The 2,840-nt window shown below is 39.5% G+C and overlaps 1 protein-coding gene across 1 annotated transcript in view; it reads left to right on the forward strand.

Moving 5' to 3' along the window:
• The window catches only part of tnmd (tenomodulin), a 75,882-nt gene that overhangs the window by 5,386 nt on the left and 67,656 nt on the right, over positions 1 to 2,840 (forward strand). Inside the window, exon 2 of the mRNA XM_014003889.1 lies at positions 833 to 967. Within this exon, the coding sequence (XP_013859343.1) occupies positions 833 to 967 (135 nt within the window). The remainder of the gene's footprint in view (positions 1 to 832; positions 968 to 2,840) is intronic.

Raw genomic sequence — 2,840 nt, forward strand, 5'->3', positions numbered from 1 at the left:
TATATATATATACCATCCTGACAACATATTGGTTTGTACAATCCATCACACCCGACATAAACCACATCACACTAAAAAATGTTTTTGGCGAGGTTACCTTCCAATAAATATCATTGTTGAAATTCTAACTGTTCACTATAACTCAATACTTTTATTTATTTTACGCGAGTACAATATATTATATACTGTATCAGAAATTTAGTTTTTATATCTAAAGTCAAATCTCAAACATTTCATATCACTTTCACAGAATAGAATTATTTGGTTATTTTCAAATGACAGCAGCAGGTAGCTGAGTTCACAATTTACTGCAAAATAAAAACTCATTTACAAAAATTGCATGTGCAACTCAAGATCAGTTTTGCAAACAGTAGTGGTTCACAGAGCTTCTTAATCAACCCACATTTTTACTCTTTTCTTTTCTCCTCCTCAAATAGAAATAATGGGGAAACTGGGAGGGTACTGCTTGCCAAAATTACCGTCTACTCAAAGTTTCAGAACTCCCTTCTTGTTTGCTCTGAACTCTGCGGCAATCTGCCATGGCTCACCACTGAACTGAGCAGAAAGCTTGGCACAAAGTGTTTCGTCTGAAGGGACCTTAGCGGACCCCCTCAGTAAATAGTTTTCCTTTGCACTTGCTTTTAACCCATTGATTAGTCTTAGTGTAAAATAAGCAGTGGATTGAAATTATTCTATTGCGAACAACAATGTAAAAGGTTGTTTATTTTAAACATTTTAAGCCCTCCTTCTATTGTGTGTGTGTTTAGTTTAATACGTTTCATGTCATAGAAATATTTCAAATTTATTTTTTTATTTTTTTATTTTTTTGCAGGTTGAGGCTGCAAAACAGAAGAAGCCCAAGTATCACCCCTGCCAGTGGGTGGTTCTTATCCTGGCTCTGGTCGTCCTGATTTTGGCCGTCTGTGTTTTCAGTCTGAGATATTTGTGGGGCCCGAGTCTGGGGAAGGTAAGCCTAAGTATCACCTCCATGCATGCCAGTCATCAGCTTTATTGAAACTATCTGAGGTAAATGTGGTCCTCTTGACAGATGAAAGACACCCCGCGCTTCCACGTCTGCAAATCATACAGGTTAGATCAAAGAAAAAAAAATGTGAGAGGAAGATGGATGGCCAAACAAGAAACCAGAGGCAGCCTCTGGAGTCTGTATTGTATTTGAGTAGATTAAAAGATGTGTGGGCTATAGAAGAGACAGCTGTGTTTTCCTCGGCTCATGTTTTGGCTGTCGGATCTGTAATTTTGCGAAGTCTTGGCTGTGACCGCAGACCACTTTTTACTGCTGCAAATGTTGGACTGTTGCATTTATCTGCTTTCTGCTCAAATTGTAAACATCTTTTCACAACGAAGGAGCCTGGTAACTAAAGGCTGACCCTAATTGCTGTTGAACAGAGTGGCCACAGAAGGACTGAAGCCTCTCGRCAATCTAATTGGGATAAACTCTTGTCCTGGCAATTCATCTTGTAAAATCCAATTCAATCACACTTGATGGAGAACATTTTCACCCTCCTCGCTTCCCAAGGGGCCGAAAGAGCTAATTTACCAAAGTTAGACGGGAGAATACATCAATAATCTCACATCCAGAAATTGGACGCTCTACATGTTCTGAGCCTGGTTGGAGAAAATAATTAAATTGAAATAATGGTCAAAAATGAACACATACATTTGAAACCTGATTTTATAAAGCTGCTTTGTGTGCACAGTAAATGCCACAAGGTGAACAGAGGGATGTGCTGGAAGCTGCTTGCGTTTCTACTATTGTCATTGCTACAGCTAATAAACATTAATTCAGTGCACATTTTCTGTTTCTGCCTACACCGAGGTACAAATTTCAACTGCAGACAGTCCTTTCTGAGCTCAGGTTAGGAAAGGGTCGTCTGCGCTTCCTGTATAGATGGTATTGTCCACGCGCTCTCCTTTCAACACAGATATGAATCACCTTTGAGCCATCTCCTTTGTCCTTGTTAAATATTTCATGCCGGAGGCAGAGCAGTCATTATTTCCACTTTAATAAGCTGTGATCATTCTCACGTGGCTCAAAATGTGTTGATGGCAGAGGTTGCCCAGACGATGAATATCAAACCTACAGAGCCTGGGTTTTGCTTTAATGGGGCCTTGAGGGAGAGGCTTATTGCCTGGCCTCTGTATCAGGGAGCAAGATGGAGCCACTTCAAATGAAGATCACCTCTCTGCTAAGAAAGAAACTCCCTTGAACGTGGTAAATTTCAGGTAAAACCACCCTTAAGGTAAGAAAATTGATTGATACAGCTYATTGATGGGAGGATGGATAAGTTCCTCTGTACATGTGAGACAGCCAGCATCTTATTGATGAGGTGTGAAGGAATACACAGCAAGACTTTTCCCCTGCTAAGCCTGAGCAGCATCCTCAGCCTCATGAGTAGACTCCGAGAAGTAAACCAGATAAAGCAACAGAGTGTGGACCATGTGAGTCTTTTACAYACAAATGCAACTTAACTATAGAGCTCACATGAACATTTTCAATCATGTTGAAGCAAGTTTGAAGCAAGAGACGTAGAGACATACTGTTGCCATGGTTTCCAGAATCACTTTTTTTCCTGCATCACTTGGCTGCTGGGAAACATTCTCCAGCTTAAGCAAAAACTTCAGGTATTCATAGACGAACAGTTATTTATGAAAACCAATCATCTTGTTTACTTTTAAAAACTGTGCTAATCAATATGAACGAGGTATATTTTTGCTGCAGTGGTCACACTATTCTGTCATTGTTCATCCAGAARCAGCATTTAATCAAGAACAAAAATAGAATTTTTTTAAAATGAGGGATAAAAGTGATAAACAGTTAA

The sequence above is a fragment of the Austrofundulus limnaeus genome, unplaced genomic scaffold, assembly GCF_001266775.1.
Source record: "Austrofundulus limnaeus strain Quisiro unplaced genomic scaffold, Austrofundulus_limnaeus-1.0 Scaffold1, whole genome shotgun sequence".
Classification (NCBI taxonomy): Eukaryota; Metazoa; Chordata; class Actinopteri; order Cyprinodontiformes; family Rivulidae; genus Austrofundulus; species Austrofundulus limnaeus.